At 37.7% G+C, this 27845-nt stretch overlaps 1 protein-coding gene across 1 annotated transcript; it reads left to right on the top strand.

Moving 5' to 3' along the window:
• Positions 1 to 217: 217 nt before the first annotated feature.
• On the top strand, positions 218 to 27803 carry gucy2cb (guanylate cyclase 2Cb; the record flags this gene model as incomplete). Its single annotated transcript, XM_079846305.1, has 27 exons — positions 218 to 416; positions 630 to 736; positions 871 to 938; positions 3992 to 4207; positions 4309 to 4430; positions 4556 to 4655; positions 4793 to 4898; positions 5805 to 5946; positions 6049 to 6134; positions 6240 to 6348; positions 8615 to 8696; positions 8862 to 8964; positions 9076 to 9138; positions 9217 to 9288; positions 9413 to 9517; positions 9610 to 9696; positions 9899 to 10031; positions 10172 to 10309; positions 15692 to 15780; positions 16027 to 16118; positions 16257 to 16412; positions 16667 to 16859; positions 16959 to 17133; positions 17928 to 18026; positions 25147 to 25241; positions 25475 to 25551; positions 25660 to 27803. The coding sequence occupies 27 exons, from the start codon at positions 218 to 220 to the stop codon at positions 25862 to 25864; spliced, it is 3219 nt and encodes a 1072-aa protein (XP_079702431.1). The 3' UTR covers positions 25865 to 27803.
• Between the last annotated feature and the right edge of the window lie 42 nt (positions 27804 to 27845).

The raw sequence follows: 27845 nt of genomic DNA, 5'->3' as shown, positions 1-27845 counted from the left end.
GTGCACCCGTTTAGGACAAAAGACCAGCTTGGATAAAACAACCTTATTAGTTCTTCCTCTACATTTTCCACTCTTGGGATATTTTCATAAATATGATGAAGTCTGCAGGATATAACTCAGGAAAAACAGGACAACTACAAACTACTATGAACTGAAACATAATGTAATTCAGTGGTACATTGGTCTGCGTCTTTATCTTTCTTCTTAACATTGGAATATGGATTACCACATCTGGTTATTTGCATGTCTATCATGGGCATTTCTAAAGCAAAGTCACTTCATGAAAGAGTCTTGCTTTAATGGAACTCTTCTGATGAATGTTGTTTTATTGGATGACGCCGTGTCGCCCTGGAGTATCAATTTTGTGAAGCCTGCCGTGATGAAGGCAATTGAATCTGATTCTGTGATCAAAGATGGTAAAGTATGATCTAACAACATTTTATAGAACAGAAATTACAGTCTTGGGAAGCCATCATTAAAGTTATGTAAAACCAAAGAAATAAGATTTGCTGACAACTAAATATTGTTTAAATATGAAATGTAGTTTGATTTGAAATTTCCGATATTATGGTTTGAATGGTATTTGAATTATTTAAGGATTAGTGTGTTTCTTTTTCTTCTTTTCCAAGGTGTGGATTTATCGGTTAAATTCAGAGGGTTTCAAACCATTTACTACTTAAAAAAAGGCTGCACCAGTAGTGCCTGCGAAGGAGTTGAAATTTTAAATGATCTTGCGGTCAGTTTTGGGTCTTTTATTTATTCTGATATACTATATAGAAGCTACAATATATGTATATGTATATATATATATATATATATATATATATATATAAATAAAGTTCACACTGTTCATTGTGATTTCTTCCGTAGAATACAGAGGAGGAGGGATGTGCTCTACTGGGTCCAACCTGCACTTATGCCACTTTCCAAATGGTTGAGTATGTTAGATTTTGCTTTTACAGATCTTTGTCTGTATTGTACATTGCAATGCTTTCTTGTTCTAGATCATGCTATCTGCCTCCTTAAGAAGCCACGTTTAATCAGTTATAGTAGTACTCACCACTTAAGAAGTACAAACACCACAAAAAAAGAAGTGCGCTTAAAGGTGAAAAAAAAAACAAGTTCACCCAAAAATGAAAATTACCTCATGATTTACTCATTCTCATGTGTATATGACATTCTTAGTTATATTTAAAAAAATGTCCTGGCTCTTGCAAGCTTTATAATGGCAGTGAACGGCAGCCCAAAAAAGGCACCAAAAAGTGTATCCGGCGGACCGCCTTCCGTATTCAAAACTAAAAATAAAACGATACACTAAACCAGTTTTTTTTTAAATTGTTTGTGTTTATTTAAAAAGAAACCATGCACAAGTACTAGGTGACACGGCTTACGGGCTACACTAAATCCTTCTCTGATAAGAGCCAGAAGATGCTTAAAGGATTAGTTCACCCAAAAATGTTCCACACCTGTAAGACCTCCGTTCATCTTCGGAACACAAATTAAGATATTTTTGTTGAAATCCGATGGCTCAGTGAGGCATGCGCAGCAATAACATTTCCTCTCTCAAGATCCATTAATGTATGGTGTATAGACTTATAGTGATGGCCGATTTCAAAACAGTGCTTCATGAAGATTCGAACCGTTAACTTATGAATCATTGTATCGATTCAGCGATTCGGAGCGCCAAAGTCTCAGAAGGCGCCAGAAGTTTGGCGGTTTGACACGCGAGCCGAATCATGATTCAACACACTGATTCATAACGCTCCGAAGCTTCACGAAGCTGTGTTTTGAAATCAGCCATCACTAAATAAGTCGTTATTTAGTTTTTTTGGTGCACCAAAAATATTCAGATTTGTGTTCCAAAGATGAACAGAGGTCTTACGGGTGAGTAATAAATGACATTCATTTCATTTTTGGGGTGAACTAACCCTAATCATTATCTTTCATGAGTCTCTAATAGGTCCCTAACATTGCAGAAAACTATACCAAAGACCGTTTGACTAAAATGTTATTAGTTTCAGTATTAGTTTTTGTTTAGTTTATTTATTAATTCTAATTCAGTTTTTATTTAATTTTACTCTCTGTTTATAGTTTTTGGGAAGGTTACAACTTTGGTGTTCACCATATTGTTTCAGAAATGCAAACAATTAAAGACATTGAAATTTTAACTTCAGTTGGTTGGTTTTATGTTGTTTAAGTTAGCTTTAAGAAAAGAAATATGACTATTTGTAAAATAAAATTTGATTATTAAATTAGTTTCTAACAGAGGAAAAATTATCTTTAAAAGTTCTCATAGATTTAGATTCAGCCTAGATGGTGCAACTTACCCTAGCCACATGAACACTTTTTAATACGAAGCCATATTTTTAGAACCTTTGTCATTCTGATCATTTAAAATGATAGGAAACATCCTGAAATTACTTTAGATACTTTCACTGTACATAAGTACAAACTGGCTCATCTTACCCCACTCTCCCCTACACTGATGTAAGTACTAAGTAGGCTACTTAAGGTTAGTTCACTCAAAAGCTGCTTTCACTAGTTTACTTGCACAACTACTTTCAACTAAAGCCCCAGACTTGAGTTTAAGTAATCCATGTGATTCCAGTTTAACCTCAATTTTAAGAAGCTTTGTTTAAGTGCTTTGTTTGGGGAAAAAAACATAACTTACCACTTTATTTACAAAATTTTAATCTCTAACACGTGTTCACGAGAGCATCACAACACATGCGAGAGCAGATGCGAGAGCAGATGTTGAGTGAACGCGTGTTGGGAGATTAACATTTTGTAAGCAAACTGGGATGTTGGATTGGCAGTATGGTTCTTTTCTATGCAAGAACTCCCTGCACATCCATGCAGCCTAGCATGAATAAGAGCAGGGAGAGCAGCGACATCATTATGTCAATATTCAATGTACAAAATAATCTGGAAATTAAGTCTGATTCAAGGGGAATCAGAATACCAAATCCTGACTGGACAAGAGGAGGAGCTGGGGATGGAGGAGGGTAAATGAGCTCAGTAGAATGTGATAGCTGCTGATATACTGAAGGAGCTTATATACATGTATGGATGCTGTGATAGACATCGTACCCCTATTGGTAGACATGATCAGCTGACAGTCAGCTGATGCAAGCTTGACTTACCTGACCTGCCAGAACTGACACTAACCATGATTTGTATTGCATTACTTTTGCAATGGCGCTGTGGGGCAGTTTCTAATACAGCGTCTATGGGAGTTACGGCAAAATGAATGTCTTTCTCTCTTCTGACTGCCGTTATCAATCTCTCGCTATTTTTTCCCTGTTTTTGAAAGTTGTAAAAACATTATTGTGGAGTTTTTATTTTGCTATTTGAGCAAATGGGCACACAAATAATATATTTCAAAGAAGTCTCTCATTCTTCTGCTTATAGAAGTTTACCCAAATATGACGACTTCTGCTTCTGAAAAACCTGGAAATGTTAAAAGAGTCTATTAATGACAGAGTTTTCATTTTTGGATGAACTAACCATTTAAGTGGGTAAAAAAAAAACGACTTGCATTTTATATAGATTTAAACTATGATACATTTTGCAATATAATACAATATAAGTGTACTTCATTGGATATTGTACTTTTATGTTTATTCATCAGGCAGATACTGTTGTCCAAAGATATACACTCTCAGAAAAAAAGGTACAAATGCTGTCACTGGGGCGGTACCTTTTCAAAAGGTACACTTTTATTAATTTTAGGTACTAATATGTACACTTTAGGTACTAATACCTTTAAAGTACCAATAAGCACACTTTAGGTACCACCCCAGTGACAGCATTTGTACCTTTTTTTCCTGAGAGTGTAGGAGCAACAATAGGAACAATATTTTGACCCCAGTGGAAAGATAATGAACCTGTCAGCCCATTCCAGAAAGGGATGTTTTGGGGGCAGTTTCCTTGCTATTTGAAACTGAGTTTACTCAACATCTGATTTGTGTTCTTTCGACCACTTTTGTAGTTTGGAGATCGGTCTGAACCTCAACATGCCCATCATATCAGCAGGAAGCTTTGGATTGTCTTGTGACTTCAAGAGAGATCTGACTCGCCTTCTGCCTCCAGCGAGAAAAATCTCCAGCTTCTTCTCTTACTTTTGGAATTACAAAGATCGTATCAAGCCTGTATGGAAAACAGCTTATATATACAAGAAACCGAATAACACAGAGGACTGTTTCTGGTGAGCATGTAGTGATCTTGTAGTTTGCAACAACAGAAGAGTTTCATGAAGGAAATTGGAATATTCACTTGCGGCTTTCTGATTTTGGGTCTTGTCTGTAGGTACATAAATGCTCTTGAGGTGGCTTTAGGCAACTTTTCCACCAATTTAAAGAAAAGTGTGATTCTACGAAAAGAAGAGGATTTCAGTGATGCTCTGGACAACTCTAACCGGGAGAGCAACTGTGAGACCTTATTTTATTTGAATATTAGAGACAATTAACTTTAGTTTGGTAATATTTTGTCACTGGTCAGAATTCAAAAAGTCAAACGTTAAAGTGTGTTTTGTTACTTTATTTCTATTTTACAGTGTTCATTGTATGTGGGACACCTGATGACATCATGGATCTGAAGAACGGCACTAGGAAGTTTGAGTCTGAAACTGCTTTTCTTCTGATTGACCTTTACAAGTCAGTTGTACACCTTCAATTCCTGCTGTCTTTAATCTAGAGTTATATGATCTACTAATCTCAAGAAGCCTAATTTAGAAAATCTAGAAAGACTGGGAATTGAAAGTGAGAAACAATACAATAACTTTCTCTCACAGCGACAGATATTATAATGGGTCATCTAACGCTGCTATGAAGAATGTCCTGGTGCTAACAATGCCCGACACAAGACAATACGCCATTGACACTTCTGGTAACAACACGGTAGGTACCGTGTTTTTATTAAGTTAAAACCTATTGTAACCATTGTATTGTAACCATTCTGTAAATAACATTTTTACTGCTATATTTAATTCATAGCTTGCATTTTGTGCATATTAAAAACACACACAGTATATATACATATTGATCAAGAAATATATGTATATTTATATACCACCGTTCAAAACTTTGCAATAAACATTTTTTAAAAGAAATTAATACTTTCAGACAGGATGCGTAAATCAAAAGTGATAGTAAAGACATTTACAATGTTACAGAAGATTTGTATTTTAAATAAAGGTTCTTTTGAACTTTCTTAATCAAAGAATCCTGAAAAAATGTGTATCATGGTTTCCACAAAAATATTAAGCAGCACAACTGCTTTCAACATTTATATTAATAAGACATGTTTCTTGAGCAGCAAATCAGCCTATTAGAATGATTTCTGAAGGATCATGTGACACTGATAACTCAGCTGCCATCACAGGAATAAATAACATTTTAAAAGCAGTTTTTTTACTGTTATAATATTTTACTGTTTTTGCTGTATTTTTGATAGAAGAAATGCAGCATTGGTGAGAATAAGAGACTTTCAAAAAGATTAAAACCAATCCCATGTGTATTTGAGGGCTTACTGCATAAGTTTGCCACAACTGTAAAACAGGCATGCCTTTTTAAAAAGATAGAAATTTCACATTTGATATAATGTTATAATATAAAAGACAAATGAAAATAAATAATGTAGGCAAAGTAAAAGTTTGCAAGATTTTCGTATAACAAAAAGGAAAGCTTCAAAAATCTGTTCATTGTGTCATTTTGTATAGTGTAAAAATGTTCACATGCTGCCGCTTTCCTGTTATGGATCTATTTGAAGTACCAGCTCTCATCTCCTCACTGTTCTGTGTGCAGATGAACGATTATATTGCAGCATATCATGATGGGGTGCTGCTGTTCAGACAGGTGATGAGGAACATCTGGAACATGGCCTTCTCAGAAATTCAAGATATAGAGTCTGTCAGCATGAATTACTTCAGAAACGTGTCTTTCAAGGGTGAAAAACATCAGTCATATCTTGGATTGGTTTTTGCTTCTTATGTTGGAGTTGCTTTAGTGATCCACAGGATAATTAAGATTTGAATAATCCAAACCACAGGCATAGCAGGAGATTATCAGCTGGATGAATATGGTGACAGGGATGTGATATTTTCTTTGATCTACACTAACAATGACAATGGCAAGGTATGCCACGGATTTCAGACATATCAATCTATTTACAAAATATAATTTTTTAGCAAACTATGGAGTGATGATTGGACATTAAAACTTACCTCTTCTGTACTTTAGTACAACATTCTTTACGAGTTCAACACTGCCACCAACCAAACAAAGCTAATAGACGACAATCCCTCCTTCATTTGGCTTCAGTCTCTACCTAATGACCATCCATTAAAAGGTATAGAGGATTCCATCACTTTTCAAAAATCAAATGATAGTAATTTTAATGGTAAAAGACTGTAAAAATATTATGGTAAAATCCTCTTATTTGGTTAACAGAAGTTTCGTTATACTCTGAACAGTGAAAAACTGTAATTGATCTAATGGGACATTTCATGTAATTTTACAGTAAAATACTGTTAAATGAACACTTTTTGGAAGTGAAAAAGAAGTCGTCTTATAATTTACAGTGAAAACCCGGAACTATGTTTCTTCTCATCATTTTTCTTTTCTGTTATCTACATTAGACTTCTGTGTTACAATTGATGTTGTTAATGTATCTGTATAACGTAATTGTGTCAGTGTTGGTGTAACGCATTACAAGTGACGCGAGTTACGTAATCAGATTACTTTTTGCAAGTAACTAGTAAAGTAACTGATTACCTTTAAATGTACAAAAAAATATCTGAGTTACTTTTTCAAATAAGTAACGCATTTATTGACTAACACTTCTCCTGTTGCTAGTTATTGTAGATCTAGACTCATTTGCACATTTGGCTCGAAAGGGCCTTTACATATAGTGAAAATAGATTTTTATTTATTTATTAAACAAACAAACTAGCAGGCCCAACCCAGGGGTCCGTTCTTCGTACCTTGCTTAATACATCTGAGATGATTTAACAGATCCCAGATCTTCTAATCGTGATAACTCATCTCTGGCTAATTTGGTTCTTCAAACGAATTTGGGGATTGGATTAAAATATCTGGATTAAGTTATCTGAGATTACTGCGCGTTCTTGTGCTCCCTGAAGAGGGCAGATGTATCGATACTCGAAACCACGATCAGCAATGCAGCGATTGGCTGGCGGCAAGACTGCAACATAATGACATCATTTAATTAAAAAAGCCACCTTACCAAAAACTTGACCAAAAAAACAAAAAAAAAACAATTCTGGACCTTTATAAGGAAAAAGTTATTTTTAACTTAATTATTTTTTTTAAACATGATTCCCAATTATTTATATTCACGATTTTATAGTATTTGTGCACCCTTTACATTTTTATTTCAATGTTTTAATTAGCAATTAATTAAATTTTTTATTAAATTTTTCTTAAGGGTCAAGATCTTACATTATCGGCTCAGGTTAACGTCACAGCATGTGTGTAAGACTCCAATAAAATTATAAAGTAATTATTCTATCAAAAATAAATCTCTCAATCAAGTGTCTGGCTGTGTCTATAGTATAATACACAACATTTTAATATGCATGGCTCCTCCACTTGAATAATCAATGGTTCTGCCATTGTGGAGAAATCTGGCAATATTTCCATCTTAACAAGTGAGTCCTCATAGCCTCTCTCTCTTCCTCCACACCTGCATCTTCTGGAGGTCTCTGGATAAGCTCCTCCTGAATGCTGCTAGATTCTAAGTGTCTCTTACTGTCTTGACAAGTGGTGTCTTGGCAAAAAGAAGCTTAAGTGACCAAGAATTTAGTTCAGTAATGTCATTTTCACAATGGATCGCAATAGACCACAATGGATTGACAATTACGCACAAATATCAAATATCACTAGCCAATATCAGTGCTCTGATACTAATGATACTTGTGCAATAAATTGATCAAATATCCAATTATTTTCAAATATATATTATTATTATTATTGCCCCTGGTTCAATAAGGAACTCTTGTAATAAAGTAGCAGTGGCCGGGACAGATTTTAAGTATCAACGCCGCTTAAAAAGATGCAATCTAATCCTGTTTACATGAAATAAGCCTGCTCGCGAGCAGGTTTATGCTTCCGGACCAGTTGCTATGACAGCAAGTCCAGGATGAGCGTCGAAGAACCAAACAATCCAAGATCATGCCAAATCGTCAACAATTAAATCCAGCTAACCGAGTTAGCGACGTACAAAGAACGGACCGCGGGTGAGAAAAAGTAAAGCAAAAGTAACGTAACGCATTACTTTCATTAAAAGTAACTAAGAAACACAGTTACTTTTTTAAAGTGTAACGCAATATTCATTTTAAAAGAAACGTGTAAATGTTCACTTTCTAGTATTTACCACAGCTGGTCTCCACCTGTGTTTTTAAGGTGGTTGTTAGTACTATTATAAAGGTAAAAAAAATATTTTAGTAACTTGGCATATACAAATTATTTAAATTATTTAAATTTAAGTTCAATGTGTAAAACCTAAAATACTGCAACAACTTTTTTAAACCATAAATTTCACTGTTTTTTTTTTTCAATACTCAAACTCAATACTTATTTATTTATTTATTTAGGCCTGGAAGTCGACAGCATCATTGTCATATTGTGTACTGCTGTTGTGGGGGTCATGGGTACACTTGCCTTCATCTTTTACTGGTTAGATCAATACATTGTTTTTCACTTTTATTCTTTGTCCCCTTGTTATGCCAATTTTTGTAATGCCACTGGACTGGTTTTACCAGTATATATCCTATTGTTATCATTGTGTATGAAATTGTAAGTATAAAGATATTTACAGTTGTTTCTGTATATATTTTATAGGCAAAATAGATATTACCATCACATGCAGAAAAGATGGTCTCACATTTCCTCAGAGCTCATTACCCCTTTGGAGTTGAATGAGTGGAATATGATCAGTCTGAAGGTAATGCATTGGCACCAAAGTCCTTAATTTACTTTTATAATAATGTGTTTTAAAATGTTTATGCTTACAATGTTTTTGCTGCATGAATATTTTATTGTCTGTTGTGATTAGATTGAGGAAGACTCTACACAAAATAGTAGCTACATCCTACGCCGTGCACGCTATGATAAAAAGGTACTGTAAATGCTTACTTTTATCCAAAATGATTCAAAATGAGTTTTTTTTAATAAATTGATTTTTTTTTCTTTATAGATTGTTATCCTAAAGGAGTTAAGGCTCACAGATGGAAGCTTCACTGAAAAACAGAGGATAGAGCTGAACGCGGTAGCAGGATTTCATTCTCTTCACCGAATAACAAAACACTTACAATGAATCATTTTAAGATAAAACCTGAATAACTTTGTGTTGTTCATAATAGAAATCATAATAGATACCACTTTCATTTCAGCTCTTGAAAATTGATTATTACAATCTTACCAAATTCTATGGGACAGTCAAATTTGACAGTGAGTATTTTGCCGTGTTTGAATATGGAGAAAGAGGATCCCTTAGAGTGAGTATTATAACAAGCCTTGTATGATGTAATAAAAAAAAAAAATCTAAAATAGTAAATGAATACTAAAATATGGATTTGTATTCTTTTAGCATGTGCTTAATGATAAGATTTCATACCCAGAAGAAACCTTCATGGATTGGCAGTTTAAGATATCTGTCATGTATGACATTGCAAAGGTAATGAGAGGATTACCTTCATTTGGAGTATTTTCTTAAATTCAGAATGTATTATTCAATTATTTGCATATAGCGCTGTCTGAATGGATTCTTTGACATCTATATTCCTACTAGAGGTGCTATATACGCATATGTCATTAATAGTTATATAAATGTACTATACTAACACAGTTTCTCGTATTAACTTTTTGACCACCTTTAGGGCATGTCTTATCTCCACGCAAGCAATATTGCAGTCCATGGGCGTCTTAAATCCACTAACTGTGTGGTTGACAACCGTATGGTAGTGAAGATTGCAGACTTTGGCTTCAATACAATTCTCACTCCCAGTAAAGGTGAAGGATGGTTTATTATTATTATTAACCTGACACGTTTTTCAGTTATTTCTACACTTCTACGCTTATTTTAAGAGTTGACTATATGGTTAATAATTTGCTTATGTTAATGTTTACCTTTGCGTTTCCGCTTTTCTCAGATCTGTGGACGGCTCCTGAACACCTGAGGAAACAGAGGATCACTCAGAAAGGAGATGTGTACAGTTTCGCCATTATTTCTCAGGAGATCATGATGAGGAAGTGTACATTCTACACAAGCGCCTGCTCTAATCGTGCTGGTGAGAGAAAGAGTTATAGACAGCTGCACAAACAATACACACAATCACCACCAGTGACACCTACTGGGATTTTTTTCATCATGCATGCAAAGTCAAGATTATTTATGTATGCTACATGCCATGTTTAACTTTAAAAGAATAGTATAGCCAAAAATTTACATTCTGTACTCATTCATTTATTTTACTCACACAAAAGTGAATTTTCGGACTGAAGTGCTGGTAGCTCTTTTCCATGCAATTACAATAAATTAGGACTGAAACTTAAAATTGTCACCCCCCAAAAAAAGTTTAAAAGTAGCATACAGTCATGGCCAAAAGTGTTGGCACCCCTGACATTTTTCCAGAAAATTAAGTATTTCTCATAGAAACGTATTGCAATTACACATGTTTTTCTATACACATGTTTATTTCCTTTGTGTGTATTGGAACAACACACACACACAAAAAAAAAAGATGAAAAAAAGCTAATTTGACATAATTTCACACAAAACTCCAAAAATGGGCCGGACAAAATTATTGGCACCCTTTCAAAATGATGGATAAATAAGTTTGTTTCAAGCATGTGATGCTCCTTTAAACTCACCTGGGGCAAGTAACAGGTGTGGGCAATATAAAAATCACACCTGAAAGCAGATAAAAATGAGAGAGGTTGACTTAGTCTTTGCATTGTGATTCTGTGTGTGCCACACTAAGCATGGAGAACAGAAAGAGGAGAAGAGAATTGTCTGAGGATTTGAGAACCAAAATTGTGGAAAAATATCAACAATCTCAAGGTTACAAGTCCATCTCCAGAAATCTAGATGTTCCTAAGTCCACAGTGCGCAACATGGTCAAGAGGTTTGCAACCCATGGCACTGTAGCTAATCTCCCTGGACGTGGATGGAAGAGAAAAATTGATGAAAGGTTGCAACGCAGGATAGTCCAGATGGTGGATAAGCAGCCCCAAACAAGTTCCAAAGAACTAGACGTCGACATTTGAATGAAATGAAACGCTATGGCAGGAGACCCAGGAGGACCCCACTGCTGACACAAAGACATAAAAAAAGCAAGACTACAGTTTGCCAAAATGTATATGAGTAAGCCAAAATCCTTCTGGGAAAACGTCTTGTGGACAGATGAGACCAGGATAGAGATTTTTGGGAAAGCATATCATTCTGCTGTTTACTGAAAATGGAATGAAGCATACAAAGAAAAGAACACCGTACCTACAGTCAAATATGGTGGAGGTTCAAAGATGTTTTAGGGTTGTTTTGCTGCCTCTGGCACTGGGTGCCTTGACGGTGTGCAAGGCATCATGAAATCTGAGGATTACCAAAGGATTTTGGGTCGCAATGTTGGGCCCAGTGTCAGAAAGCTGGGTTTGCGTCCGAGATCATGGGTCTTCCAACGGGACAATGACCCCAAACATACTTCAAAAAGCACCCAGAAATGGATGGCAACAAAGCGCTGGAGAGTTCTGAAGTGGCCAGCAATGAGTCCAGATCTAAATCCCGTTGAACACCTGTGGAGAGATCTTAAAATTGCTGTTGGGAAAAGGCGCCCTTCCAATATGAGAGACCTGGAGCAGTTTGAAAAAGAAGAGTGGTCCAAAATTCCAGGTGAGAGGTGTAAGAAGCTTATTGATAGTTATAGGAAGCGATTGATTTCAGTTATTTTTTCCAAAGGGTGTGCAACCAAATATTAAGTTAAGGGTGCCAATAATTTTGTCCAGCCCATTTTTGGAGTTTTCTGTGAAATTATGTGAAATAGTTTTTTTTCCCTGTTTTTTTGTGTTGTTCCAATACACACAAAGGAAATAAACATGTGTATAGCAAAACGTGTAATTACATTTTTGGTAATGACTGTATACACTATATAGGGCTCCAGACAAAATATCAATTAAGGAGCCATTGGCTCCTATAAGGGAAAAAGTTAGGTGCCAAAACATTTTTTTTTCAAGTGCCAAAAAATAATGCATTTTAATTTTTCATGTGCAATTATATGGGCGGTGTTGAATTTCATTTTTAGCTCCTTCCATTCTTTCTCATGAAGACAACAGTTTAAGTAAAAATATAAGGATTATGATATAGTGCATATTTTAGCAAAGTGCCCCTTTCTATAGTTATTTTTCTCGCTAACGAGTTTATGAGCATTGAATGGCTTTTCTGAAGTAAAGTTGATGTTACATGACATGATTGTTCTTAAGCAGTTTTATACAAGCTCTTTCCAAGGTGTAAATGATTGCTGATTGAGCGATCTGCCAGGCCACATTAAAGAGTGCCAAAATGTTTAAAGTTTATCTGTTGTGGTTAACCACGTTGTGTGCAAAAAATAGACACTTGCCTTCCTGCACTTTTAAAGTACTTGAATGTTCGTTCATTGACGCGTTCATTGACTCCGTAGTTTCTATCTCTTTCATGCTGGCACAACTGTCAGCTTTGTTGCTCGATAGAGATGAGGGCTTTGAAAAAGCCTGATATTTTCTGTTTACCATGATTGGTTGCCACCTGTGCAATAAGTCCATTCGTGAATATGTGGAAGCATTGTCAACAACAGGTACTCATCCATGAAGTGGTAGGCCACGTAAAATCACAGAGTGGGGTCAGCACATGCTGAGGCGCACAGTGCGCAGAAGTCGCCAACGTAGAGAGCTTCATGGAATGGGTTTCCATGCCGCACAGACTTTTCAGTTGTTTACATTTTTTTCCAGTTGTTTATGATTTACTGTTTTAAGAAAATTTCATAGAGATTCTGTTTTTGTTTTGGCCATGCTTCCACCTCATCAGGTAGAGGGTGTTGAGGTGCCACCTGGATCAACAATGGCTTTGCTAGTGTGGTTGAAGAAGCATGAATGTGGAAATATTTTCACTTCAGCATGTAGAGTTTGGTATTCAGGCTCCTCCACTTGAAAAATCAATGGTTCTGCCATAGTGGAGAAATCTGGCAATATTTCCATCTTAACAAGTGAGTAAATAGCCTCTCTCTATCCCTCCACACCTGTATCTTCTGGAGGTCTCTGGATAAGCTCCTCCTGAATGCTGCTAGATTCTTGGTGTCTCTTACTGTCTTGACAAGTGGTGTCTTGGCAAAAAGAAGCTTAAGTGACCAAGAATTTAGTTCAGTAATGTAATTTTCACAATGGATCGCAATAGATCTAAATGGATTGACAATTACGCACAAATATCAAATATCACTAGCGAATATCAGTACTCTGATACTAATGATACTTGTACAATAAATTGATCAAATATCCAAAGATCAGATTTGAACTAGCAAATATCAATAGTTCGATATCACTGTTAATCACTCTGTTTTCTGAACTCAACTGCACCAGACTGATGCTCACCACTCCAATTGAGTGTGGGCAGAATATTACGGCATAATAGTCGATTACTGACACAGTGTTTTGTAATGGAATTCCAAATACCAGCAGCGATTACACCAAGGAACCATGGTTACAGTCGTAACCTGAGAAGTTCCCTTTTGAAGTGGAACTCAACACTACATCTTGGGTCGACGCTCTGAGGAACAAATACCCACTCCACCATGCCACAGGGATGCCTGCCTCACTGGGTGAGAGTATGCACAAGCACAGTGGGCATAGCGCACATTGACTCAGCAGATTATTTCAGCTGGAGTCAGCGCGTCATTCCAGGGCGAGGCCATAAAAATATGTACATGGAATATCTAGCAGTAGTATTCACTAAGCCATTATTTTCCATAAATGTGGAAGATATTCCAGCTTCTATGCCTTTATAGCAAGGGAAGACCTGGCCTATACTCCCCTGTGGGCTATTCTAGCCCAAAAAGCAGAACTCTGAGGAATAATAAATGGCTTAGCTGTGACAGCCTCTTAGACTTGACACAGCTCTTAGGGAATAATTGCCACAGGGAGAAATATCTCACTGTCGACCTTGGCCATTACCACTATCACTGGAGAAACCACAGGGGAACTGCAGCTCTGCTTAATTACCCTATGTCAATAAGGGGAGAGTGCTCACACCCTGCTTGCATTCTGCTATAGCCGACACCTAGGTTTTTTTTTTTTGCACTTGCTGTAGTAAGTGACAGATAACTTGCCGTAGTAAGTGACAGAGGGACTTGGAGAACTTCCTCGACTTGTAGCATTGTCAACCCACGTAAAAGGTATCTAATGACTCCCTTCTCCGGGGTAAAAGCATGCCCCTACTTAAAAACCCAACAGTAGTTATAGAGGGGAAGCGAACTAAAAAGAAGGGATATAGTGCCATATCTAATTTACCCAAACTATCGTTAGAGAGGGATAACTTAACAGGGGTATGCAATTGCCCAATATTTTAGTTCAGGTCACTCAACCCTGAGGGGAAATAATAATATACCACCAGAGTGAAGCTTTCTTACTCCACGACCGTCATACACTATGCTTCTATCATTCTGCTCTACACTAAAGAATGTTTAGGGGAGGAAGGAGGAGGAGAGATGTTATTCTCCTCAGCAGTTCGGTCTTGTGGTTTACCAAATCGCTTTTTCATTAATTACCTCCTTCAGGTCTTTCTGCTTCCTTCTAGTGTCCCGTCTCCTCTGTGCTCTACTCCTCAAAGGAGTGGCTACACTCTCCCTCTGGCCCTGCCTCCAGTCCTCAGACTGTGACGGCCAGGATCCTCAGTGGCTTTAGGCAGGGATCTGGTTTGGCACAGGATGTACTTCTTGAATGCCTCTGATTGCGCCCACGCAAATACCGTCCCAACTACCCAATCTCCATATGTGTCAAAGTTGAGAGTGTGAGACCTGTGCATCAAAGTGAAAATTCTTCTCTTTCTCCCTGATGTCCACCAAGTTCAGCCACAGATGCTTCTCCATAACCACCATCGCCACCATTGAGTAACCTATAGCAGTGGCTGTGTGTTTATGTCTGTGGTACAGCGCAGCTCGGCAACTGCTTTAGGGGACATTCCCTGCCCCTGATCCAAATCCTTTAGCAGATCTGCCTGGAAGGCTTGCAGCACCGTCATGGTGTGCAAAGCTCCACCAGCCTGTTCTGCATACACCCTACCATTCATGCATGAGGTGGTCTGCAGGACAGGAGCCTTCAAAGAGGATCTTTCGCCCTGCAAGAAATAGCTCGCAAGCATCTCTTTAACAGGGGGCATCCTCACTCAGTGACAGGCTTCAAAAGGCTTGGAATATGGTGCACTAGGAATACTTTTAAAATACTTTTATGGTGCTTGTTTTGTCATTTTGGAGCTTGACAGACCCAGACCTCATTCACTTATATGGCTATTAGATTGAACCACCAGGATATTTGTGAAAAAAAGTTCACCTTTTGTGTTTCACAGAAGAAATTCAGACAGATTTGGAACAAATTGTTTTCATATTTAGGTGAATGATTCCTAATTCTTTGACTAATCCACTTTCCTCTACCAGAGAAACTAGCCAGAGTGCAATACCCTAGTACCACGTCTTTCTTCAGACCTGATCTAAATTTTGAGAACACCAGTGAAAGAGAACAAGAGGTATGTATGCATTAGTTTGACCCGTACACATATTGTTATTTGTACTATTAGTATTAATTGATTAAATAAATGCAGCCTTGGTGAGTATAAGATACTTCTTTCAAAAACATAAAAAAATAAAAATAAATTGACAAGTACTGTACATTCATATAAATTTTTATGTCAATAATTCTTTTTTTTTTAAAAGTACAGTCACAATTGGTGCCCTGTTACTTGGCTCTTTACCCATTTAATCCGTTTCTCCAGGTTTGCATGCTGATCAGAAATTGTTGGGACGAGGAACCAGACAGACGGCCAGACTTCAAAAAGATAGAAATCACTCTATGGAGGATTGTCAGGTTTATATGCTTTTGTTTCGACATTGAGAAATCTTAGAGAACTGGTAGACAAAGAAAAAAGAAATACAAATCAGACCATTAGCATGTATGATGTAGAAATCTCTCTAATACATGATTTCCTGATTTGGTTATGAATAGTCTGGACAACCAGGAACACGAGAGCTACATGGAGAATCTGATCCGCCGGCTGCAGATGTATTCCCGTAACCTGGAGCGGCTGGTTGAGGAACGCACAGCTCTATACAAGGCTGAGAGAGACAGAGCAGACTGCCTAAACTTCATGCTTCTGCCTGGGTCTGAACACAACTAACAGAAGAACCCTGCAGAATCTTGTTGTGATCATTACTAGATATGCATGATATGTCTGTAACATATTGATTATTGGCCAGTATTAGTGAATTTTGAATTGTACACTTTCCCTATTTTTACATTCAGATTGTCCTTGCTGTCATCGAATGCTCAATTAAAGTTAATCTTTTGCAGTCCCTATGAGTCATTACTGCCATGTACTCAAATCATTAACCTATGTCATTTCGTTTTTGTTGCAGACCAGTTGTGCGCTCTCTGAAGGAAACAGGAAAAGTGGAGTCTGAGCTCTTTGACGAGGTCACCATCTACTTCAGTGACATTGTGGGATTCACCACACTGTGCCACTTCAGTACACCCATGGAGGTGGTGGACATGCTCAATGACATCTACAAAAACTTCGACCGCATCCTTGACAATCACGATGTCTATAAGGTATTTCAATTAACTATTGAATGAACGAGACCCCGTATCAAAGAAGGCTTTTACAATGCCTCAGTAACTCAAGGCAATGTGTCTGTGTGTCTATTCTAGGTAGAGACGATTGGTGATGCATACATGGTGGTGTCTGGTCTTCCTCGACGCAATGGGAACAAGCATGCAATGGATGTCTGCTTCATGGCACTGGACATCTTGGCCTTCATGGGCACATTCCAGTTACGCCATCTCCCTGGGATGCCCGTGTGGATTCGCATTGGTGTGCATTCAGGTAACGGCCAGTCATTCATTGTACTCTGCTCAACAGTGAGGCCTTGTATACTATAAGATTAAAGTTTTCAATTATTGCAGAGGGCATTTCTTAATGGCACCGCAGCAAAATAAATTGTAAAGTGCCCCTAATTTTGTTTTGGAGGTCTCCTAGAATAGGTTTACATGTATCAAGGGTTAAAAAACACTTTAATTTTCTCATAATATATATTTCAGCATCACCTCTTTTCTCACAGAGTCTGAAATGGTAATAAAGGATAAAAATAAAGGATTCAGTCTCTCTAAACCCCTCCTTTCCACGAGCCTACTCTTCTCTGATTGGTCAGATGGCCCAATCTGTTGTGATTGGACTTCTGCGTGTCGGAAACAACATACCCACTACCGTATCTGAATTTCAGCTCTGAGGCTTCCTCAGTACTTGTATACACAATGATAAGAACAGTAAAGATGACATCAATCACCATTTGGATGGCATCAATTGAACCAGAGTATTTATAATTTGGAAGTGCATGCAAAGTGGGTTCGTGCAGGAAGTAAGATTTACTGACTTGTTTAAGGCAGTTCAGATTCGGTTCTATCTTTTGGCAGACAATAATTCCATTTATTGCGTATTTTGACCTTTGAGACTTTGCATTCACAAACAGCAATATAACGCACAACATGAAAGGTAATATCCGAAAAAGCATAATGGGACTCTTTAAGTGATTACTACTACTACTGAAAAATATTTTAAATACTACAAAAAATATACCATATAACCCCTTAGTTTGTAATTTTTATTTTGCATATGCACAGGGCCCTGTGCTGCTGGTGTAGTGGGAATTAAGATGCCCAGATACTGCCTGTTTGGAGACACCGTGAACACGGCATCTCGTATGGAGTCCACAGGTTTACGTGAGTAGTGCTGCCTTTCAAAAACTACACAAAAAAGTTTCAAAAGTTTGGGGTCAGTACGATTTATTTATTTATTTATTTATAGAAATTAATACTTTTTTCAGCAAGGATGCATTCAATTGATCCAAAGTTAAGGTGATGACATTTATAATATTATAAAATATTATAATATTATAATTATAATATTATATATATACAGATCAGGCATAACATTATGTGAATAACACTGATTATCTCTTCATCATGGCACCTGTTAGTGGGTGAGATATATTAGGCAGTGTAGCCAGGTTCAATGTTAATTGAGGAAGAAGACAAGCGGTCGGCTTTCTGGGACTCGTAAATGCTCTTTTAGTTTCTCTTTAAGACAGTGAACAAACTGTGTGCACATCGCACAAAACATAAAACAATAATCAAAACTCTCTTTTCACATTCGTCGGTTTCATAAGCAGTCCCTCTCTGCATCCGTGTGGCTACGAGTCCCAGGGTTTGTCTCTCCTCTGGTCCTCGTTTCCTGTTGGCTTTATCCTGTCTCTCAACACCAAGAAACAGGTGTTTATCATTTGCACTTGACCCACTTACGTGCCGCTCCTCCTCCGGCTCTCTCTCCCGTCACAGACCTCGCTAGACCACATCCCCCTTGCCACAGGCAGCAAGTGTTAGAAGCAGGAAAAATGGGCAAGCGTAAAGCCAAAAGTACACATCGTTTTTACGTGTACGCGAGCGTATGCGCACAGTCGAACGCACAGCCTTGCAAAGTATACTTCTTTTGACTCGTACGCGTACACAGGCTTTCGACACATGCGCAGTAGATTAATCTCTTTCTACAAGTTACAACCTATGTAAAAAAAACGGTGCACGTTCATTATGAACTTGCCTCATGCGCACTGTACTCTGACCCTCGCGTATGCGTAAAAAGTTAAGTATACTTTGGCCTTTAGAATTTTAGCGAGTTTGACAAGGGCCAAATTGTGATGGCTAGACGACTGGGTCAGAGCATCTCCAAAACTGCAGCTCTTGTGGGGTGTTCCCGGTCTGCAGTGGTCAGTATCTATCAAAAGTGGTCCGAGGAAGGAACAGCGGTGAACCGGCGACAGGGTCATGGGTGGCCAAGGCTCATTGATTCACGTGGGGAGCGAAGGCTGGCCTATGTGGTCCGATCAAACAGACGAGTTACTGTAGCTCAAATTGCACAAGAATTTAATACTGGTTCTGATAGAAAGGTGTCAGAATACACAGTGCATCACAGCTTGTTGCGTATGGGGTTGCATAGCTGCAGACCAGTCAGGGTGCCCATGCTGACCCCTGTCCACCGCCGAAAGGACCAACAGTGGGCACATGAGCATCAGAACTGGACCACGGAATATGGAAGAAGGTGGCCTGATGTGATGAATCACGTTTTCTTTTACATCACGTGTATGGCCGGGTGCATGTGCGTTGCTTACCTGGGGAACACATGGCACCAGGATGCACAAAGTGTGATGCTTTGGGCAATGTTCTGCTGGGAAACCTTGGGTCCTGCCATCCATGTGGATGTTGCTTTGACACGTACCACCTACCTAAGCATTGTTGCAGACCATGTACACCCTTTCATGGAAACGGTATTCCCTGGTGGCTGTGGCCTCTTTCAGCTGGATAAAGCGCCCTGCCACAAAGCAAAAATGGTTCAGGAATGGTTTGAGGAGCGCAACAACGAGTTTGAGGTGTTGACTTGGCCTCCAAATTCCCAAGATCTCAATCCAATCAAGCATCTGTGGGATGTGCTCATTGGCGTAGGAACCGGTGGGGACGGGGGGGACGTGTCCCCCTCAATATTTGAAAATGTTGCATGTGTCCCACCCAAAAATTAGCCGCGGGGACAAAAACTGTACATTTGGAACTTTTATTTTGAAAGCACGAGTGCGACAAAGATGATATTCGGTTTTGCCAGCAAGTCAAAGCCAGAGTGATAGGTCGGTCCCATTTCATGCTATACAGTATTTGAATAATCACCATTCGCCCACTAGCTTCATATTCTTAATGTTAACATTACATTAGGAACGTTACCGGTGCGTACCAGCTTTGAAATGGAATACGACTCGACTTTGTATGAGGTAAATTAGTCTCAGTCAAGCGGTTGAAATTAGCAAACTTTTAAAAATTGAATTGAAAAAAAGTGAATAGATACGAGGCGTATGACGATTAAATCCACAATGGAATTTTGAATGGCACATGTGCTTTGCGAGAGGTGCTACGTTAGATAGTTAGCCACATAGATATAGATATAGCTGGCAAACTATTTTTCTGTGTTAACCTTAGCAAAAGTAAAATGTTCTCTCATATCATTTCAGCATAATGCCACCCCGGAAAATTAAAACCATCACAGGAAATAACGTTACAGAATGTATTTTTTTTCTACAAAGAGTAAGGTTAGTGTAAGCAATTATACAACACATTTTACACAAGGACAGGACAACATCATAACCTATCATTTACCGAGCCTATATTTACTTAATAAAAAAAAAAAAAATAATAAAAAAAAAAAAAAAAAAAAAAAAAAAAAAAATATATATATATATATATATATATATATATATATATATATATATATATATATATATATATATATATATATATATATATATATATATATATATATATATATATATATATATATATATATATATATATATATATATATATATATATATAGTGAGGAAAATAAGTATGTGAACACCCTGCTATTTTGCAAGTTCTCCCACTTAGAAATCATGGAGGGGTCTGAAATTGTCATTGTAGGTGCATGTCCACTGTGAGAGACATAATCTAAAAAAATAAATCCAGAAATCACAATGTATGATTTTTTAACTATTTATTTGTATGATACAGCTGCAAATAAGTATTTGAACACCTGTCTATCAGCTAGAATTCTGACCCTCAAAGACCTGTTAGTCTGCCTTTAAAATGTCCACCTCCACTCCATTTATTATCCTAAATGAGATGCACCTGTTTGAGGTCGTTAGCTGCATAAAGACACCTGTCCACCCATACAATCAGTAAGAATCCAACTACTAACATGGCCAAGACCAAAGAGCTGTCCAAAGACACTAGAGACAAAATTGTACACCTCCACAGGGCTGGAAAGGGCTACGGGGAAATTGCCAAGCAGCTTGGTGAAAAAAGGTCCACTGTTGGAACAATCATTAGAAAATGGAAGAAGCTTAACATGACTGTCAATCTCCCTCGGACTGGGGCTCCATGCAAGATCTCTCCTCGTGGGGTCTCAATGATCCTAAGAAAGGTGAGAAATCAGCCCAGAACTACACGGGAGGAGCTGGTCAATGACCTGAAAAGAGCTGGGACCACCGTTTCAAAGGTTACTGTTGGTAATACACTAAGACGTCATGGTTTGAAATCATGCATGGCACAGAAGGTTCCCCTGCTTAAACCAGCACATGTCCAGGCCCGTCTTAAGTTTGCCAATGACCATTTGGATGATCCAGAGGAGTCATGGGAGAAAGTCATGTGGTCAGATGAGACCAAAATAGAACTTTTTGGTCATAATTCCACTAAACGTGTTTGGAGGAAGAAGAATGATGAGTAACATCCCAAGAACACCATCCCTACTATGAAGCATGGGGGTGGTAGCATCATGCTTTGGGGGTGTTTTTCTGCACATGGGACAGGGCGACTGCACTGTATTAAGGAGAGGATGACCGGGGCCATGTATTGCGAGATTTTGGGGAACAACCTCCTTCCCTCAGTTAGGGCATTGAAGATGGGTCGAGGCTGGTTATTAATAATTAATGATGTATATGTGAAAGTTTGTGCCTTTTATAAATGTTCCACATACAGAAGAGCCCAAGATAAACTAAACTGATCATATATAAGTCCACTATTACTGTGGCACTGCAGGGTGTGTGAAAATGTATTCATATTTGTAATGGATTAAACGCAGGGATGGAGGTTGAGTTGCTGCCTGTTCAATGCCAATTCCTCAGTCAATAAACAGAAATAATACAATATGCTTAGTTTCTCATAAGCCTTGAGTCCACTTAATAATTGTTTTCAAGCACCTATTCAAGCTAGTTGACTTCAGTAGCAGGAACTCTGACTTCCAACCGACTAAATGTTAACATACATAGTACATTTAACCCTTGTGCATCAATTTTAAAAAGTTACACATAGGTCCATAGAGGACAAAAATATCCATGTCAAAAAACTGTCATAAAAAATAATATTGGGAGCACAAACTTTTGAAGTTTTTCACAAAAAGTTTTTTCTTATTTTAAAGAAGACCCTTGGCAGATTATTGTTTAAGCCAAACTAAAAGTTTAAAAAGTGAAAAAAAAGTTTATAGGTTTAAGTTTATGAATAATATTTTATATAACATATATTTTTTATGAAACATGGTAAACTCTAAAACCGCTAGAAAACAAAAGCCATAAATAAAAAAAAAAGTTCCAAATTTGAGGTTGATATCTCAAAAAATTCGCTTTCTGTCAGTTTGTTTGGGCGCAGTGCCACAGTTTCCCCATTAGATGCCAGCAAAACTCCACTGATACACACAGTATTTGGATTTGTGATTTGCAGTGTAGTTGAGTTTTTCTCTCTCAAATATTAAAAAAGCACACGCACACCCACACACAATTTTTTTATTACACACATACAAACCACTCTCTGACATCCATGACACACCCACACAGTTATAGCTGCGTAATTTATCCAATTGTCTTTATAATATGCAGAAGCACAAAACAGGAATAAAGTGAGTATTTTATTTATAGGCCAAACCTGAAAAAAATGGCACCATCTGGTAATAAATAGTAAAAAAAATTATTTAATTTTCTGCCAACAGAATAAAAGCCAATTAAAGCTACACTGTGTAACTTTTTTAGTTTATTATTAGCTAAAAACACTTAGTTCTTTCAAAAATATATGTGCTCATTAATGTATATTTACTTCTTTCAAGTAATAAAGTATTCTCGTAAGTTTATAATATGCCATTGAAAATACATATGGGTGAGGGGTTCGAATGCCGGTCGCCATGTTGCCCCTCCATCTTGAAAGTACATTAGCCAAAGAGGGACATACCCGTAAATTCAAGCTTCGCCTTTGGCGTTTTAACACTCGATGGCACCGTGTCGAATGTGGACGAGGTCGAACTGGAAGCCATATTAATCTTGGACTAAATCGGCCACCGTAGGAGTTAAAACGAAATTGAGAGGAAGAGAAACTAATATTCACTGGATGGTCATATACCTTTTCACCACTAGATGGGAGAAAATATCACACAGTGTAGCTTTAACAAAGATTGCATCATTTTATAGTTAAATGGCAATGGGATTAAAAATTGCAGTTTTAATGGGTTCCAATGGGGACATTTTTGTCCAAAAGACGCTGAGAGGAAGTATTTTTTGTACCTAGTGCAAAATAGATTTTTTTAAAGGGGTCATAGAATGGTACATGCACTTTTACAAGTTGATTATATGGAAATGTGTGTTGGCAGTGCCTGTACACAACCATCCTATAATGATAAAAATACATCCAGTGTTTTTTTTTTATATCCTTATATATTTTCCCCTGTCTCAAATCGAGCCGTCTGATCGTGTGACGTTACACGGTGTACGCCCCTCCTACGATTGTTGATTGACAGCAGCGTTTCAACAGCAGTGAGTTTTGTTTTAGAAGGGAGTACGTTATTCCCCCCGATCAACGTCAATGTTTGCGTGAATCATTTCTCAGCAGACTGCTTTATAAAGGAGCGTCAGTATAAAGCAGGTTTTGCTAATAAGCTGCTCTTGAAAAAAGGATCGTGTTCCTGCTGCACCTCAGGAAGATGTGAGTGTAACGTTTTATTAACCTTTATATTAATCTTTGCAAATCGCTTGCACGCTTCACGATGAATGAGGCTAAAGTTTACAGGGTAAGTTACATTACGGCATGCTTTCTGTGTGTGACGTTCTCAATATAATTCATAATCCCACGTTTATAATGAACAACGCGTTATGTTTGTTATTACAAACTGTGTACTCGGGTGATAAAGTTAACGTGGTAACACTACACTAAGCTTACTTTTGTACATGGTTTATAACGGTGTCTGTTACTGATTAAGAAGTAATGTAAAAAAAAAAATCTTATAACATAACATCAATCTGTCAATGAACTAACACATCAGTAAACACATAGCAACTACGCTACTCTGCCAGTACAAAGATAGATCAAAATGACATGACGTTAACCAACCATTCAGAAACGTCCTGTTCGAACTTCGATGGGTTCGTCATCTGTTCCTGGTCCGACTCCGGTTCAAAATGATAAGGTTGCTCAGATGTGTCCTCAGAGACTCCCGTTATATATATATATATATATATATATATATATATATAGCTTACATTTTGAAAATAAAAATATCTTAAACTTTCTCAAATTTCTTTCAAATTTTCATTCAGTGTCAGCAATTTAATCAAACATTTAATCAAATTTAACTGCTTATTTTCTGAAATCATTCAACTGTTGTTACATTTTTAGCCTAAAGCACGATTTAAATCACTGTGTTTCATACATTATAACACATTCCAGACTGTCTTTTGCAACCGACATGCGCAGTTGAACCTGCGTGACGTAGGCTGTAAATTGGTCAATTGGACTTAAACGATCCGGAACATATTGGTGCCAGATGCCACAGCACACCTTCAGGGGTCTAGTGGAGTCCATGCGTTGACGGGTCAGGGCTGTTTTGGCAGCAAAAGGGGCACCAACACAATATTAGGACAACATAATGTTATTATGTTATGTAATGTCATAATGTTATGCCTGATCGATATATACATATATAAAATTACATGTTTCAAATAAATACTGTTCTTTTGAACTTCCTTTTGATCAAAGAATCCTGAAAAAATATTCCATGGTTTTCACAAGAATATTAAGCAGCACAACTGTTTTCATCATTGATAATAATAAGAAATGTTTCTTGAGCACCAAATCAGCAAGAGACTTCTTTCAAAAACATTTAAAAAAAATTACCAACATTTTGAACAGTACTGTAAATCAGTTCACTAGATTTCCCCAACTGAAGCATTGTGCGTAATCCATTTATGTGTATTCTATATTTTATTCTACATTCATCTTCTCACCCCAGCACTACGAATCCATGTGAGTCAGTCAACTATCAACATTCTCCAGCGCACAGACTGCAAGTTTGAGTATGAAACGAGAGGAGAAACTTACTTAAAGGTAGTGATTTCACTATCATTGTTTTGATAATTGTCCTCATCAGTGTTTTTTGTATTATTTATATACTATTATAGCATTTATTAGTATTTTGAATTAGATTTTATTTTGATTTAAGGATTTTTAAGATTAGATTTTTCATCTAATATTTATACATTTTATTACAGCTTGATTTCACTGAATTAAAATGATTAGTCATAGTTTGTTTCAAGCACTGGTCCTCATGTACACTATAGGGCAAAGGAAAAGAGACAACATACTGGTTGACAGGAGTTACAGGGCAAAATTATAATCTGCCAACGCCTCCGACAGTGTGAGTTTAACATTTTATGATTCTTACTATTCCTCATAACTAGTCTGTGAACTCATTACTTGTCTGTGATTTACTTTTAAAAAGATTTCATTACTCTCCTCCTGACAGGGAAAACTTCCAGAATCTGCAGCAGTACCTGTCTCAAATGATAAAGACGTGCCTGGAGAAGCGGCCCTCCAGCTTGTGGAAGAGACAGACCCTGTCAGCACGTCACAGGAAGCCCATATTGGAAGTGGAAATGGAAATGGAGTGCACAGAATTGCCAGAGTATCTCCACCTGGCCACCGGTGACAGTCTAAGCACATACCTGTAACCCCAACCCTGAACATGACACTAACACACTGGCTGCATCCAAAATCACATACTCTATAGTAGAAAAAAAGTATGTGACATAAGAATTATGCCCAAATTCAGAGTACTTATAAAAGAGTAAGCAAAAAGTACCCGGATGATCTACTACTTCCAGCGAGATTCTGAAGTGTGCATACAATGGACACTTTAATATCCCATGAGGCCATGGGAAAGGATTTGTGAATGACAGTGAATCAACGCAACTGATGCTGGTTGGTCACGTGATAATGTCAACATGGGATATCAAGTGGATATCGTACGTCCAGATTACAGTCGAAAGTATTCACAGTGCTTTACTTTTTCCCATTTTTTTATTTCCCCTTATTCCAAAATGGATAAAATTCATTATTTTCCTCAAAATTCTACAAACAATACCCCATAATGACAACGTGAAAGAAGTTTGTTTGAAATCTTTGCAAATTTATAAAATAAATATATAAATGTATATCACATGTACAGGACCACTCAAGCCAGCCATTTTCAGATCTCTCCAGAAATTTTAAATTGGTTCAGGTCTGGGCTCTGACTGGGCCACTCAAGGACATTCACAGAGTTGTCCCGTTGTTATCTTGGCTGTGGGTCGTTGTCCTGTTGGAAGATCGCCCCAGTCTAAGGTCCAGACCGCTCTGGAGCAGGTTTTCATCAAGGATGTCTCTGTTCATTGCTTCATTCATCTTTCCTCGATCCTGACTAGTCTCCCAGTTTCTGCCGCTGAAAAACATCCCCACAGCATGATGCTGCCACCACCATGCTTCACTGTAGGGATGGTGTTGGCCAGGTGATGAGTGGTGCCTGGATTCCTCCAGACATGACGCTTGCCATTCAGGCCAAAGTGTTCAATCTTTGTTTAATCAGACCAGAGAATTTTGTTTCTTGTGGTCTGAGAGTCCTCCATGCGGGCTGTCATGTGCCTTTTATTGAGGAGTGGCTTCCATCTAGCCACTCTACCTTACAGGCCTGATTGGTGGAGTGCTGCAGAGATGGTTGTTCTTCTGGAAGGTTCTCCTTTCTCCACAGAGAAATGCTGGAGCTCTGTCAGAGAGACCATCCTGTTCTTGGTCACCTCCCTGACTAAGGCCCTTCTCCCCCGATTGTTCAGTTTGGCCGGGCGGCCAGCTCTAGGAAGAGTCCTGGTGGTTCCAAACTGATGATGGAGGCTACTGGGCTCATTGGGACCTTCAATGCTGCAGAAATTTTCCTGTACCCTTCCCCAGATCTGTGCCTCGGTACAATCCTGTCTCGGAGGTCTACAGACAAGTCCTTGGACTTCATGGCTTGGTTTGTGCTCTGACACGCACTGTTAACTGTGGGACCTTATATAGACAGGTGTGTGCCTTTCAATCAACTGAATTCACCACAGGTGGACTCCAATCAAGTTGTAGAAACATCTCAAGGATGATCAGTGGAACCAGGAGCACCTGAGCTCAATTGTGAGTATCATGGCAAAGGCTGTGAATACTTATGTACATGTGATTTTTTGTTTTTTGTAATACATTTGCAAAGATTTGAAAGTTTTTTCACGTTGTCATTATGGGGTATTGTTTGTAGAATTTTTATGAAAATAACAAATTTAATTTATTTTGGAATAAGGCTGTAATATAACAAAATGTGGAAAAAGTGAAGCACCGTGAATACTTTCCAGATGCACTGTACATACATTCATACTTTATAGAACGTAACTTTTTAGCGATCCTGAAGTAATTACTTATTCAAAATAAGTACCTACTTAAGAGAGTATGTGATTTCGGACACAGCCATGGTCTCATCAGCATCTGGTCCAAAAGCCCTTTATTGATGACAGAACTGGATTTTAATTGAAATCACTGCAAAATGTAAATACTGTATATTTGGATTTATTAAAAAAAAAACATTTATACTAAGTGTTATAGCACTAACTAACATAATTTGTTGTTAACAAGTGTCTTTCTTTCTTTCTAAAAAAA

The sequence above is a fragment of the Gobio gobio genome (genome assembly GCF_949357685.1).
Source record: "Gobio gobio genome assembly, chromosome: 20".
NCBI lineage: Eukaryota > Metazoa > Chordata > Actinopteri > Cypriniformes > Gobionidae > Gobio > Gobio gobio.
This window is presented reverse-complemented; position numbering and strand designations above follow the sequence as displayed.